This window comes from Galeopterus variegatus, unplaced genomic scaffold (assembly GCF_000696425.1).
Source record: "Galeopterus variegatus unplaced genomic scaffold, G_variegatus-3.0.2 Scaffold2712, whole genome shotgun sequence".
NCBI lineage: Eukaryota > Metazoa > Chordata > Mammalia > Dermoptera > Cynocephalidae > Galeopterus > Galeopterus variegatus.
In genome coordinates this window covers 264061-278222 of record NW_007728823.1, presented here as the reverse complement: position 1 = coordinate 278222, position 14162 = coordinate 264061, and the positions used below count along the sequence as shown (strand labels likewise).

Sequence of the window (14162 nt, the reverse complement as noted above, 5' to 3'; positions counted from 1 at the left end):
AGGTAAGCAAATGGCACGTCTCAGTGCGGAGCTGCGCCAAGCAGAGATGGCTGGCCTGCCTTCACTAAGCCGGCCTTCTCTGCCCCCACCCGAGAAAATGGAGGCAGCTCTGTTGTGGGTGCCTAGCCTGGTGTGGTAGGTGGGAGCCAGGTGGGCGGGGAGCAGTTGGGCTTCACCCCGCAAGTGGGGCTGGGCTGGGGGTGACTTACAGAGCTCGCAGAGGTGGGCCGGTCCGGCGCGTTTCACTCCATTTCTGCGCAGTTTTTTGCTGGCTTTCTTGGCCTNTCACAGCGCACAGCTCTCAGGATCGCGCTGTCTCCTGGCACGGCCGCTCCAGACCCGTCGCCATCTTAATCCCCTGACAGTTCTTTTTTTAAGCAGTTTAAATATATTATCCCATTGCCTTATGGCCTTAAGAGTTCTGCTGAGAAATCTGCTGATACTCTTACTGAGGATCCCTTGTACATGGATGAATTGCTTTCTCTTGCTACTTTAAGTGATACTATTTATAAATTTCAAATTACTTATTGCTATTATATAGACCTGTGATTGATTTTTGTAAATTGACCTTATATCCTATGGCTTTGTTAAACCTTCTTATTAGTTTTAGTAGTTATTTTGTAGATCCCTTGGAATTGTTTTATGTAGACAATCACCTTTTTTTTTTATCATGAATAGAATCAGTTTAATTTATTCCTTCACAATCAGTACAAATTTTTCTCTTGCCTTATTGTACGGACTAGGACCTCCAGTATAAACTTAAATTGGAGTGGTGAGAGCAGATATATTTTTCCTGATATTAAGGGGAAAGCAGTCAGTCTTTCATCATCAAATATTATGTTAACTGTGTTGGTTTTTTCTGTAGGTGCCCTTTATCAGGTAGAGAAAGTTTTCTTTAACTTAGTTTGAGAGTTTTTATCATGAATTGATGTACAATTTTTCAAATGCTTTTTCTGCATTTATTGAAACCAAATTGGTTTCCTTCTTTCATCTTTTGCTATGGTGAAGTACATTGACTGACTTTTGAATGTTCAACTTTCAAAAACATTCTCAGGATAAAGTTCATTTAGTCATGTTGAATTATTCTTTTTATATTTTGAAGGATTCAATTTGCTAAAATTTAATTGAGTTTTACCTCTGTTCATGAGGAATATTGGTCTGTAGTTTTCTTTTTTGTAATAGGTATCAGGGCAATGCTAATTTTATAAAAATCAGTTGAAAAATATCTGTGCCTCTTTTGTTTTCCATAAGTTTGTAGTCCTCTGGATCTGGAGTTTTTCTTGGTGGGGAGGTTTTTAAGTAAATAAAATTTCTTTAATATGTCTATTTAGGTTATCTGTTTCTTCTTGAATAAACTTTAGTAGTTTTTTTCAAGGAATTTATCCATTTTATCTAAGTCATAAAATTTATTGGACGTTTACAATATTTCCTTATTCTTTTAGTGTCTTAAGGATCTATGGCAACAACCCTTCTTTAATTTCTAATATTATTTATTTGTGTCTTCTCTTTCTCCCTCTCTGCCTCTCCCCTTGTCCCTTCCTCTTTCTCCCTCCCCCTCCATCCTGTCCATCCCCCTCCTTCTCTCTCCTTTTTGTCCATCTGGCTAGCAGTGTTTCAATTTTATTTATCTTTTCAAAGAACAAACTTTTGGTTTTATTGATTCTTATCAATTATTTTCTGTTCTTAATTTGTTTCTCTTTATAGTTTCCTTCTGTTTGCTTTGGGCTTAATTTGGTTTTCTCTTTCTAGTTTCTTAAGGTGGAATATTAGGCCATTGATTCAAGACTTTCTTCTTTTCTAATGTAATCATTTAATGCTATAAATTTCCTTCTAGGCACTCTACATCTCACAAGTTTTGACATTTTATGTTTTTATTTGCATTCAGTTAAAATTATTTTTGAATTTGCCTTGTGATTTACTTTTTGACTCATTGATATTTGGAATTGTGTTATTTAATTGCAAAATGTTTGGATCTTTCAGATCTATCTTTTTGTTATTGATTTCTGGTTTAATACCTTTGTGGCCAGAGAACATACTTCATATGTTTTAAATTTGTCAAGCTTTATTTTATGACCAAGAATGTGGTCTACAATGGTGAACATTCTGTGCATTTGACTATTTTGGGGTGGAGTATTCTATGCATTTCAGTTAGGTCAAGCTGGCTGATTGCATTGTTCAGGTCTTCTATATCTATACTGAATTTCGTTCTAAATTTTCTGTTTGAGAGAAGAATGTTTTTTTTTTTTTTTGTCTTTTTTCCGTGTCCGGCAACGGATCGCAACCCTCAGTGTTGCCCCCGTACCGGACCGGGGACCGGCAACGGGATCGCAAGCCTCAGTGTTGCTCCCGCGCCTCGCTCAGCCAGTGAGCGGGAGCCGGTCTGTATGTGGGATCCGAACCCTCGGACGGGAGCGCCGCCGCGCTTCCCAAGCAGCGCACTATCCAGTGTGCCACCGGGCCGGCCCGGGAGAAGAATGTTGATCTCCAACTATAATTGTGGATTTGTCTATTTATCCTTTTACTTCTATCAGTTTTTGATTCATGTAATTTTGATAGGTACATATGTATTTAGGATTGATGTCTTCTTGAATTCACTTATCATTATGTAATGTTCTTATTTATCTCTGGTAATATTCCTTGTTTTGAAGCATACTTTTTCTGATACTAATATAGTTATTGTAGCTTTATTTTGATTAGTGTTTGCATGGTACATGTTTTTCTATTCATTTACTTTTAACCTATTTGTGTCATCATATTGAAAGTGGGTTACTGAAAGATAGCATATGGTTGGGTCTTGCTAATTTAATCAATCTGATAATCCCTATCTTTTAATTGGGATGTCTAGATGATCTATATTTAATACAGTTATTTAAAAACTTGTCAGTTTTCTATTTGTATTTTTTTTCCATTTTTTCCTGCATGCTTTTGATTCTTTCCTTGTCTGTGTCACATCTACTGATGACTCCTTCAAATGAAATATTTACTCTTATATTATGGTTTTTATTTCTAGAATTCTATATGGCTTTTATAGTTTCCATCCCTCTGAAATTATCCATTTGTTCATGCATGTTGCCCACCTTTTTCACTAGTTCATCTAACATATCAATCATAGTCTGGTGATTTTACCATCTCTGAGCCTGGTTCTCTTGATTGCTTTGCTGCTTGATGGTTAGTTTTTGTTGCTTTTTAATTCCATTTTTGATTGAATGTCAGACATCTTATATAGAAAAGGAGAGACTGCGGTAAATAGCATTTGTATTGGGAAATGGGCATTACTTTTCTCATAGAGAGATATGTCTGCATGTTCTGTCTCTAGGGGGCTATCTCCTTGGATTTTAGGCTGCTTGAGTGCCCAGTGACTCCATATTTTTGATGGATTCGAGAAAAGTTGTAATTTTGTAGTTTGTCCAGTTTATGCTAATTTGTGGTATGGTTGTGACTTTTTTTTAGTTTTTACATCATAAGCAGCAGTGCAACTACGATATTTCTCTAATTTATTTTAGAGCAGAATAAAAAAATATTTCTACAATTTGGATTTATTTCCATTTTTGAGCCCATAGCTATTAGTATTTGAATAAGTGAGATATTCCTTATATTCCATCTGTGAAGGAAATCTATTTCCAATGTTGTAAACATTAATTGCATGTGAACTTACATACATTTAGTTTATTAACCTGAATTTTTCTACATAGGATTATTAGTTGAGGGGACTTTGTGAGGTTCACTGAAGAGAATGTTCATATGGGTATGAATCCTAGATGGGTAATCTTCGCCCATCAAAAAATAAGTTGAGTATATTCAAATATTCAGATACTCAAGATGTATCTTAAATTGATGCATCGAGATGTGTATTTTTGTATTTGTGCCTTGCAAACTCAGAAGGAATATAAAGAAAGGGCATCTGTTCAAACCTTAGCAAAGCTTCTTGGGCCCTGTTAGGGGCTTTCTTTACCTTCTGTGACCCTGAAGATTCCTAAGACTTCTCAGGCTGATGCGATGAAGGCTTTTTGTGTGCTGAAAGCCATTCTTTTGAAGTCCTTGAGCTACACTTTGTACACCATCCTTAAAGCTAAAGTAACTTGTCGTATATGCAATATGTGTGTCAACCGGTATATGTGCTTCCACTGTACACTCCCATTTTAGCATCTGGAGCTTTTATCAGGTTTTCAAGGATTCTCTGACTTCTCCAAAAAGGTTAAGTACTACTGCTGTAAATTCTGTGGCATATATGATCATATTAAACAGCCCCTGCTCTTAAGAAGCTTGAAATTTTGTCGATCGTACCCTATGACAACCGAATAAGGGGGCAGTATGGTGTGGGAGGGAAGAGTGTAGTCTCTGCAGTCAAACTTGGGTTTGAATCCTGCTTAACCCTTTTCTAGCTCTGTGATCTTGGTAAGCCACATAACTTATTTTTCAGTGTGTTATTATTAGGTTTAAATGAGAAAATGCCTATAAAATACATAGCAGATGCTCATTTGTTAGCTGTGCTGGATGAAGATAATGATAAAAATAATAGCTATTTATGTGACCAGAGGGGATTACTAAATTTTCTTTGTTTTTTCCAGTTTTTTAATTTAAAATTCTTGTAGTGTTAAAATATACATAACACAAAATTTGGCATTTCAACCATTTTAAAAGTGTATAATTCTGTAGTAGTAAGTATATTCGCAATGTTGTACAACCATCACCACTACCCATTTCCAGAACTTTTTCATGATCTCAAACAGATACTCTGTATCCACTAAACAATAACTCATTTCCCCCTTCCTCCCAGCTCTGGGTAGCCTCTATTTTATTTTCTGTCTTTATGAATTTGCCTGTTCTAGGTTCCTCATATAAGTGGAATCATATAATATTTGTCTTTCTGTTTTTGGCTTATTCTACTTAGTATAGTCCTTTATATTTTTTATTTATTTATTAAGCCTGATGCCACTTGTCTTCTCTATTTCACTGAGTTACTGTTTAAAATCAAATCATATGGTTAACACCTAACAGATACTGTATAAATCTAAGATAGTACATATAAAAACTGGTAAATATTATCTGAAAGCAGTGAATTGATTTGCTGTCTATATATGATTATAAATGAGTTTACTTTATAATTTAAAAAAATATTCCCATGTTACATCAAAATTCTAAGGGTATTCTAAAATCTAAAATCAGGAGTAAACATCATCTTATAAGGTAGTAATATTTTTTAGGTGACCTCTTGTGGAGTGTTTATTAAAATAATTTAAAATTCTGATTCAGTGTTTTATATACCTCGTTTGACTTGAAGAACTTTACTGCATTTCTTTCTCTTTTTAGGATTCTAATTCTCAGATGGATTTAAGCATTCAGGTAGCTGATGGTGATATTAATGAAATAATTCAAATAGATGGAACTGGTGATACATCTTCCAATGAAGAATTAGGAAGTACAAGAGATGTAGATGAAAATGAATTTCTAGGGATTATTGATGCAGGAGATCTGAAGGTACTTGAAGAAGAAGCTGACAGTATATCAGATGAAGATTCAACTGCAAACAGTAGTGATAATGAAGACCCTCAAATAGACATTGTAGAAGAGGTGAGGATTCTGAGCTGAGACTTTCTTTATTAATTTATAACATTTGTGCTTTAGTATTCTTTGAAACCAAAAGTTATAACAAGATTAACCCTTTCTTTAATCTTTTAAAATGAGACTTATTTTTATGCTGGGATTTAAATTTTCAATCTTAAACTATAATTTGAACAAGAATTAAACATTTAAGAATCAGCTTTGGTATTTGTTGATCCTAACTAGAGATAGTGGGAGGTTTAGGGGATGGGAGTGGAGGTTAAAGAAAGCAGCCTGGGTAGAAGCATACAGCATCTGCTCTAATTCTAATAAATGCAGTAAAATCTGGACGGGATGTGGTAATTAAGAAGTGCATAAGTAGGATTAGCTATCATTTATCGTGGCTTTACATATGAAGGTACTTCCGAAAGTTCATGGAAAAATGGAATTAAAAGATAATACAAATCTTTCCATGGACTTTTTGAAGATGCCTCATATGTGCCAGGTATCATACTAAGTCTTACCTGCCTTACCTTATTTAATAGTGTCAGTATTATATGGGTCTCATTACTATCCTCATTTTATGGATGACTAAACTGAGGTATGGGGAGTTTTAGTAACTTGGCAAAGGATAGTCTTATAATTATTATATGGCCAAGCTGGGTTTCAAACCCAGGCTATTTGACTTTTAAGTACAATTCTATTCTGCCTCTTGAAGTTCCTCTATTTCTATATGTCTTTAAAAAATTTGAAGAATTATGAAATTTCTTAATGTGATCATCTTTCATCTTTAGGACCCTTTAAATTCTGGAGATGATGTTAGTGAGCAGGATGTACCAGACCTGTTTGACACAGATAATGTCATTGTCTGTCAGTATGATAAGGTACTGTATTCACCTTTTGGACTTTGGATTTGTTAATTGCATTTATAGTAGAAGGGTATGTAAAATGATGGGAAACGTGATGGTGAGTTACAGTTCACAGTTAAATTAATCTCAAAACAGCAATTTACTTATGTAAGTTTTGAGGGTATATTTTGTGTCTTAGCTCTGTGCTGTGTGGTCTCAGCGAAACCAGAAAAGTGATACCAAAAAAGTGATAGTCCTTGTCATAAGGAGGTAACAGTCTTACTGAAGCAAGATGCTTCTCATGGAATAATGGAATGACATACAATAAGATGGCCAGTAAATCAAAAGCTAAAATATGTGACAGAGAAATCAAATGCTAAAATATGTGGCATGTAAATCAAATGCTAAGATGAGTGGCACAGACAGTAAATCCTGAAAGTGGCTAGGAAGTACAGAAATCATTCGTAGTTGGAGTTCTCCACAAATCCTTCACAGGTGATGTGGGGCTTTGAAATGGGCCTTGGATAATTTGAAGGATATAGGTAAGTATGGAGAGTAGGCATTCAGAGTAGAATAGTCTGATAAAGGCAGAGAAATGAATGAATGTAGTATGTATGAGGGACAGTGAAGAGACAGCTCTGACTTGAACGAAGGGTTTTCTTGTTGGATGTACTAGGAAATGAAGCTGAGTTGGTGGCAACAGAGTCTGGAGCAGACTGGAATATCCTGAATGCTAGCAGGAGAAATCCAAACTTTGTTTGAAAGACATTAGCTTTCTGAGAAGGTTATTGAGAAAATTGTAATTGGGTTTAAAAACTGGCCATGTTTGATTTGGAAAAGGCAAATGGTAAGAAAAACAGGGGCAGTAAAGACCTGAAATGACCAGAGCTGAGATCAAGGACGGCAGTATAAGAACATGGAAAAGTCAGAGGTAGTGGTGGAAGAATAGTGGGACTTGGTAATTAGTTGAGAGTGTCTCTCAGGTTTCAAGCCTAGAGGTTGTTAGTGGCAATTTAACTTTGTCAACTAAAAAATAATACTGCTTTTATTCTCTTTTTAAAACATTATAGCTGTGATTATGTAGTAGAAAGGGAATTTTTGTCCTTAATTCATGAATATTTGCATCTTTTTAAAAACATCTTTGAGATATAATTAACATACAGTACAATTCACCTGTTTAAAGTGTACAATTCAGTGGTTATTTAGTATGTTCCTGGATATGTGCAACCATTATCAGTCAACTTTAGAACCTTTTCATCACCTCAAAAAGAAACCCCATACCCTTTAGTTCTCACTTTAGTATCTCCCTGTTTCCCCTACTCTCACTTGTAGGACTAATCTACTTTCTGTTTTTTGGATTTCCCCATTCTGAGTTTCATACGAAAGGAATCATATGTATGGTCTTTTGTGACTGGCTTTTTTCACTTAGCACAGTGTTTTCAAGATTCATTCACATCGTAACATGTATCAGGACTTCATTCCTTTTCATTGCCAAATAATAGTCTATTAAATGGATATGCCACAGATTTCATTTTTCTATTTGTCTGTAGATGGATATTTGGGTTGTTTATATTGTAGGGAAGAAAAAGTAGTATCTTTTCCTCACCTATTGCTAGTTTCATGACTGATGCACCTATAATAAAAACAGATTAAAAGAGAAATGCATACAAGTGTATTTAATATAAGTTTTACAAGACATGGAAACGTTTGGAAATGAAGACCCAAAGAAACAGAGGAAACAGTATTTTTCTGGACAGTTGTGCAGAAGCATGATTGGAGGAAAAAAGGTTATGATCTAATGGTAATAAACTGGGGGAACTTAGTAAGACCTGTTGGTTCAAATTCTTCTCTCTGCCCTTATATTTTCAGAGATAAGGACATTCCTTTCCTCTGGGCACCTCTGGAATAAAGGTTTTATGACTTACTCCAGAGGAAGGTCAATTCTTTTGTGGCCTGCTTCTGGGGAGAGTGGCAAGGGGAAGGTCAAAGAGAACTTCTTGCTTCTGCTGTTTTCTCAAATGCCAATGTGCCATATTTTGGGGAAACATGTCCTGAAACCCATAACTACCCTTTGGCTATTATGAATAATGCTGCTTTAAATATTTGTGTACAGGTTTTTGTGTAGACATGTTTTCATCTGTTTTGGTATATACCTAGGAGTTGAATTCCTGGGTCATATGGTATTGGTTTGAGGAGCTACCAGGCTGTTTTCCAAAGTGTATGTACTATTTTACATTCTTACCAGCAGTGTTTGAGGGTTTCAGTTTCTTTGAAACCTTACCAGTACTTATCTGACTTTCTGATTCTAGTCATCCTTATAGGTGTGAAGTGATATCTCACTGTGGTTTTGATTTGTGTTTCCCTGATGACTAAAGTATATTTACATTTTTAGCCTTTTTTCAGCCGTACTTTAAATATAATTGGGGTGAACAAAGGATAGCATTTTGAATTGTTATAAAAGCAAATTCTTTTCTCTAAAAAGAAGATTGCTTTCTCCCCTATAACATTTTATACAGATAGAAAATGGTGACTTAGATGCTGGTAAATATAAAATAAGGAGTAGAGGATATAAAAGGGACAGTTCTTATTTCAAAACTTATTTTAGTTTCTTACGAACAGTGTATTACCTTCTATGAAGGAAACATTATAAGGCACTAATGATACATGCAGTCCATAAAGTCTCAAGGAATTTTCTAGACCATTATGGATATAGTATCCTTTGTTTGCTGCATTGTGGGAGACAGCTTGTAATTACATAGTGTTTTGATTTTTTGGAGTGTTTTTTTTTTTCCTTTTTGTCTTTTTTTGTGTCCGGCAATGGATTGCCACCCTCAGTGTCGCGCCCGGACCGGACCGGGACCGGCAACGGGATCGCAACCCTCGGTGTTGCGCCCGCACCTTGCTCAGCCAGTGAGTGGGAACCGGTCTGTATGTGGGATTCGAACCCTCGGCGGGAGCACAGCCGCGCTCCCAAGCGGCGCACTGTAGCAGTGTGCCACCAGGCTGGCCCTGTCTTTTGCTTCTTACAATAACATTATGGGGTAGATAGAAGCAATATTCAATGTATAGTGTTAACAAATCTAGCTGTCTGAGAGTACTAATTAGTGAATATTTTAAGAGCAGTACTAAAAAATTAATGGAAACCATGCATTTGGGAACCATTGGAAAATTTTAAAAAGGGAATAATGAAGTCAGAAGATAGCTGGCAAAGAGAATGTATCTGTAAGGTCAAAGTGGCCTGGGAGAACACTGTTGTTATAGTGAATTTTTATAGAGGAAAAACTTACTAGTTCTGGCCATTGGTTGATTTGTTTTGAAGAATATTGAATTTAATGAAACTCAAATAAATTGAAAGAACTGTCAGTAATCTTTTTAGAGCTTTACTACTCAGTGTGTTTTAAAGGCCAGTAGTATCAGTTCCACCAGGAAAGTGTTACAAATGCAGAATGTTGTATCCTACCCCAGAGTACTAGATTAGAATATGTATTTTAACTAGACCCCCAGGTGATTTGCATGCCATTAAACCTTGAGAAGCAGGAAGCACTGTTTTTTTTTTGTTTGTTTGTTTTTTTAAGTATATTTTATTTGGCTTTGATTAGCAGATGCAATTTACCTTTAAAATTTACCGGTTAACAATTGGAGGAAAACTTTCATCATATTAACATGTATAATAAAAATGGGCTAAATGAAGGCCACTGGTTTATGTACTGGGTGAGAACTAGTTAAATGGTATGGACATGCTATTTCAGAGGCCTAGAGAATGCCCAAGATCAATATAAAGATTAAAATGATAAGGATATGATGAGGAAAATTAATGTGAAATGAAACCTTTTACTATAGGTGGAAGTGTTCTATAGGTAGGATACTATTTATACTGGAATGTGAAAACCATTTGAATATCCTGTATGTTCATTTAACAGTTTGGCACACTTGCTTATAACTGGCTTTGTCTTTAGATGCTAGTATAATGATTAATTGCTAGGTGTGTAACACAGTCTCTTTTTCTCTCTAAACGTCTTATTTTGTTTTTGTATAGATAGTGCATACACATGATTTAAAAATCAAAACACTGTAAAAAGTTGTACAACGACAAGTCTGGTTCCCACTCCTTTACCATTTGTGCTCCCTGCTAGTAATTCCCTGTCCCTGTCTTGAGTGCAAATAAATAACTAGTTATATTAGCTTTTAAATATATTTATAGTTTCTTTACTCAAGTGTAAGTATAAAAGGTAGCACAGACCGCTATATTCTGCAACTTGCCCTATTTCTCTTAACAATGTATTTCTCAGATCTCTCCTTAGAGACTTTCTTCGTGCTAATATTTTAATAGCTACATAATATTCCATTGCAGGATTATTAAAATTTATTTAATCAATCCTGTACTGATGGGTGTTTGTGAGTTTTTAGTCTTTTGCTTTGAATTACCAGGTACATAAGACATATAATATATGTGCAGATATATCTATTAAATAAGTCCTAAGAAATGTGATTACTCGGTCAAAGAGCAAATGTATTTGGTCAGGTATTGCTAAAATGCTCTTCAAGAGGGTATTCCAATATATACTTCCACTACAGTGTTTTTGAGAGTGCCTCTTTTACTACAGCCTTGCCAGTAGAATGCAATAAAAAAATTTGGATCTTTGCTATTATGAAAGGTGAAAAATGCTATTTTGGTGTGATTTTTCACTTTCCATGTGTTTAAGGGCCATTTGTATTTACTTTTTGTGAACTGCTTGTTTATAACCTTTGTCTTTTAAAAAATTGGATTATTGGTCTTCTATTGAGTGATTCTGAAGAGTTCCATATTATTTTGGGGGAGATTAGCCTTTTAACACATAGAAATACTATTTTCTTGTTTGCTTTCATTGCTTTTTCTTATGTACAGATATTGAATTGTAAATCTTTAATTTTATGGTTTCCGAATTTTGAGTCATAAATAGAAAGTTCTTTCCTACCTCAGAGTTTTAAAGGGATTCACTCATGTTTTTTTCTAGTATTTCATATATATATGAATACTATAGATACTAGAATACCATATATAATTAATTAGTCTTGATTCATTTGGTATTTATCCTGCTGTGTAATGTCATATATGGTTTCAACTTTAATTTTTTTCCAGGTGACTACCCAATTTTCCTAACATCATTTGTTGAAAAGTCTATTTTGTCCCCACTTATCAGAAATGATTTATCATCTATTAAATTTCTATATGTAGTTGGGTCTACTTCCTGATTTCTGTTTTGGTCCACTGGTTTGTCGATAGGTTGTATTATATTGTTTTAATTATTGAGACTTCTAATGTCTGGTACGATTAGTACTTCTTCACAGATGTTCTTTGCCAGAATTTTCCTGGATATTCATGTTTATTTTTCCATATTACCTTCAGAATCAGCTTGTCTGGTTCAAAATAACAACATGTTTGTACTTTTATTGAAATCACGTTAGATTAATAGAATTTGACATTTTAATGATGTTGGGGAGGAATAGGTTGCAATTTTATTTTATTTTTATTTTTTTTCCTTTTTGTCTTTTTTACTGACCGGCAACGGGATCGCAACCCTCGGTGTTGCGCCTGCACCGCGCTCAGCCAGTGAGCGGGAACCGGTCTCCACATGGGATCTGAACCCTTGGCGGGAGCACTGCCATGCTCCCAAGTGGCGCACTCTCCAGTGCACCACCGGGCCGGCCCTAGGTTGCAATTTTAGATGGGATGTCCAAGGGGGGCCTTACTGAGAATGTAATAGGATAAAAATCAGAGGGAGGTAAAGGAACGGACTTACAATATCCAAAAAAGAATATTTGGGTGTAAGCATTTCAGACAGAGGGAAAAGCAAATACAAAAGTCCTGAGGTAGGAGAATGCCTGTGTGTTCAGGAATTGTGAGAAGGCCAGAGCAGAAAGTGAGGGAAAGTGAGGGGAAGTGGGGGATATTGGAGTCCATTGTAAGGACTTTAGTTTTTGGATGGGAAGTCATTGGAGAGTTCTGAGTGGAGAAGTGACATCTGATTTACGGTTTTAACAGAACCACTTTGGCTTTCTAAGGCTTTTCAATAGTCACTTGTGGTTTACCCAGAGGTAGCAATGATTTTATGGTTTCTTACCTTTTGAAGCAGTAGGATTTTCTGTTTTTTATTTTGTCACCGTCAAGGCTGATTTATTGAATCAAAAGAACAGCCAGCAGAATCGTAACAGATTTTAAGCTGTATCTTCTGACCTTGCTCAGTACTTTATTATGACTTTCTTCCTTCAAAGAAACACCACTCTTTAATTCCTGATAATATTTACCACATCCTCCCTGTTTATTCCTTTGCAGATATACAGGACTCTTTGCTGTTTTTGAACAATCCAGGCATGCCCCTCCTTGGGACCTTTCACTTCTGTTCCCTTTGCTTGGAATGCTCTTCTGTCAATATCTGCCTAGCCCCCTTATTCCTCACCTTCTTTAAGTCTTTGCTCAAATGTCACCTCAAAAGTCAAGCCCACCCTGACTGTCATATTTAAAGTTGCAACCCTACCTCTATATTTGTGATCTTCCTTTTCCTGTTCTATTTTATTCATGGCACTTGTCACTTTTTAATATTCTATATAATTTGCTTATTAGGTTTCTGTTCCTTTTTCACCCCCCCTCCCAATTAAAATATAAACTCTTCAATGGCAGAAATTTTTTTCTGTTTTTTTTTTGCATATATAATAAATATAAACACATATATATAATATATATATTTCAAACTTATATGTATCTCCAGTGCCTAAAACAGTATCTGACACATGAGAACTCAGACATTTGTTAATTGAATGAATGAACTATGTTGAGGAGGTCTTACTTTTATAGAACTCACATTTAGGATCAGAATAATTCCATTTGCTACAGCAAAGAAATGTAATTGATCCTTTAACTTGTGAAATTAATTAATTTAGATTATTTTTCTCCCTCCAGATTCATCGAAGCAAGAACAAATGGAAATTCTATTTGAAAGATGGTGTTATGTGTTTTGGAGGGAGAGACTACGTATTTGCAAAAGCCGTTGGTGATGCAGAGTGGTAAACCTTATGAGCTCAGTACATTAGTCTTTTAGACATCAGTGGGACTATATTTCATGCTATGAAATGTATTTTTATTTTAAATATAGTCCATAATAGAGCTACCCAAATTTTTAGTTCACTGTATGGAAATGAATAAAATTATAATTCATATGCAGATACAAATATGCAGTTTTACATATATTTTGTGTTTTGATAGGTTTTTTTTTAAAAAAAAAAAAAAAACACCAAAAACCCTAGTTATCTATAGTGTTGCAAAGCACAGATGCATTGGGTGTGATGGAGCATGAAGAAATGTCACATTTATTCTTGAAGTAAAATTTAAATCAGATTCCAATTCCCCTTCATGGTAAAGTCAGTATCAGGTATTAGATTGGGGCCAGGGTTCCTCCCACATCTTACCAAACCATGTTACAGAAGGTCCTGGGGAATCTTTTTATTTTATTTTGTCAATATACAATGTGGTTGATTATTGTGGCCCATTACCAAAACCTCCCTTCCTCCTCCCTCTCCCCCCTCCCTCCCAACCTCATATCGGGTCACTTGTCCTATCAACTTCAAGGAATTGTGATTGTTTTGTCTTCTTCCCTCCCCCCTCCTTCCATATACTTTAAATCACCTCTAGATTACTTGGAATATCTAACACAATGTAAATTTTATGTAAATAGTTGTTACACTATATTTTTTCTTTGTTATTACCTTTGTTATTATATTGCTATTTTCTATTTTTTT

At 35.3% G+C, this 14162-nt stretch overlaps 1 protein-coding gene across 1 annotated transcript; it reads left to right on the top strand.

The window, feature by feature from the left end:
* Nucleotides 1-4656: 4656 nt before the first annotated feature.
* LOC103598692 (TFIIA-alpha and beta-like factor) lies at nucleotides 4657-13597 on the top strand (the record flags this gene model as incomplete). The annotated part of the gene is made up of 4 exons (XM_008582739.1): nucleotides 4657-4709; nucleotides 5309-5571; nucleotides 6336-6425; nucleotides 13327-13597. Coding segments are annotated over 4 exons (514 nt in total), but the record flags the coding sequence as incomplete, so codon positions are not given.
* Nucleotides 13598-14162: the final 565 nt, after the last annotated feature.